Source organism: Rasamsonia emersonii (assembly GCF_000968595.1).
Source record: "Rasamsonia emersonii CBS 393.64 chromosome Unknown ctg1118621760839, whole genome shotgun sequence".
Lineage (NCBI taxonomy): Eukaryota > Fungi > Ascomycota > Eurotiomycetes > Eurotiales > Trichocomaceae > Rasamsonia > Rasamsonia emersonii.
The window spans coordinates 914-2,577 of NW_013562726.1; the positions used below are offsets into that span (position 1 = coordinate 914).

The following is a 1,664-nucleotide window of genomic DNA, read 5'->3' on the forward strand; positions in this document are numbered from 1 at the left end:
GAGTAATTCATCATACTCAGTTTTGTAGTCTTTGTTTATTAGCACTCATTTTAATGTTATTGGCCTAAAATTACATGGTGCACGTGCACTGTACTATTTGAATGATAGACATCATCTTATTGGTCAGTGTCCCACATGGCACAGTTCGCGAAACCTAAGAACAAGCTCACTCCGCCTTGCCCGACCCTTTATCAACATTTCTCCCTCTTTCAACCCAGCATGGATCAAGCGAAGCGAGTGATACTACGTTTGCGAGAAACTGAAATTGATTATACCGACCCTTATGAGTCGGTTCGGTTATACCTTGAGAACAACGGTCGGTCTGTCAAAGAACTTGAAGAGGGCCGTCATTTTGTCCATGTTCAACCCTCCAACCCTGATATACCACAAACTGACCCCAAAATCCACATTGTTATTGATATCGAAAAAGATCTATTCTCTGGGACTCTCGATGAAACACCCGCTGATGTACGTAGAAACAGTATTGATTGGGCAATGCTGAAGTCGAAAGGGACAGGTGATGCAGTTGAGTTCAGTTTGCTCTCTGGTCACACGTCAGGAGACTGGCAAATGAGGCTGAGAGAAGCAAGCAAAGCAAGGAAACACGGCGCAGAGAAGGGGCGGTGTGGGTCAAGAGCGCAGATGGCGTGGAATCGCATAGAACGGTGAAAAATAAATCAGGTTGATGGAGGATGTTGGCAGCGCCGAGGGGAGGCCACAAGATTTTATACGGCGGCCATGGAATTCGCGGTGAATATTATTGACACGCAATGCGGCATCACGTACTATTCCCAAATAGGAACGCTAAACTGAGAAGGGAAATTCGGCGACACCCGAGAGTACGGAGTACACAGTACATATCAACACAATATCCTAATAGATGTGGAATGCATATCAATTAGCACAATTGGTCTTGACTGTTAAAGAAAATACCCTCCATTATGTAGAGTGGATCCGTACCTAAGATAGGAACTGCACCAGTTCTTGTCTCCTGGTCTGGTCTATCTTTAGTTACTGGATTTGTTGTCACGCTGGCAGGCCAGTTTTTTCATTAACCAGATCTAATTATAAAAAATCGTGGAGTGAAGCTTCCCTTTCTCGACGGACCGGACTCATAGCCAAAAGAAACTTAATTTAAACCCTTTTATTTTTATTGCTGTCAGTAACTTAGCTAGTCATGCCAAGCTCAGATGCCCCTTTGAGAGGCTCGTGGTTCGTTTCTGGAGATGCCTCATAGTAGAACCAGAATACCTTCTTTCTTTCCTTTTTTTTTGCTAGGCTGTAGTTGGCTTTTTCTTCTCCTTCTTTCGCTTTTGTCTCTGCTCTGCTCGCGCAACTCGTTCCGGGCCTGTTACAGAGTAAATTGGATAACCTTGTTTTTTATTATCGACGCAGTAGTAGGCAGAAAATTAAGGTGACTAACTTATCGATGCTTATCTTCCCGTCCCGTCAGTAAGTAAGAGGACGACTACTGCTACTAAATCGAGAGGTAATTAGCAATGAAGTAAGAGTTATTATTTCTCTGCAGCCTGGCAAGAACTGGTATTTATTTATTTATTCGTTTACTACAGAGTTTACTTATTTTCCCTAAGTATGCCTGTAGGTTAGTTAGTTAGAACCAAGAATCCACAAACAAGTCTTCCACAGTAAAGAGTAATTACAAT

General features: G+C 42.8%; 1 protein-coding gene across 1 annotated transcript; it reads left to right on the forward strand.

Annotated features, from left to right (window-relative positions):
* Positions 1–219: 219 nt before the first annotated feature.
* Positions 220–574, forward strand: T310_8537 (uncharacterized protein; the record flags this gene model as incomplete). Its single annotated transcript, XM_013468684.1, has 2 exons — positions 220–468; positions 518–574. The coding sequence occupies 2 exons, from the start codon at positions 220–222 to the stop codon at positions 572–574; spliced, it is 306 nt and encodes a 101-aa protein (XP_013324138.1).
* Between the last annotated feature and the right edge of the window lie 1,090 nt (positions 575–1,664).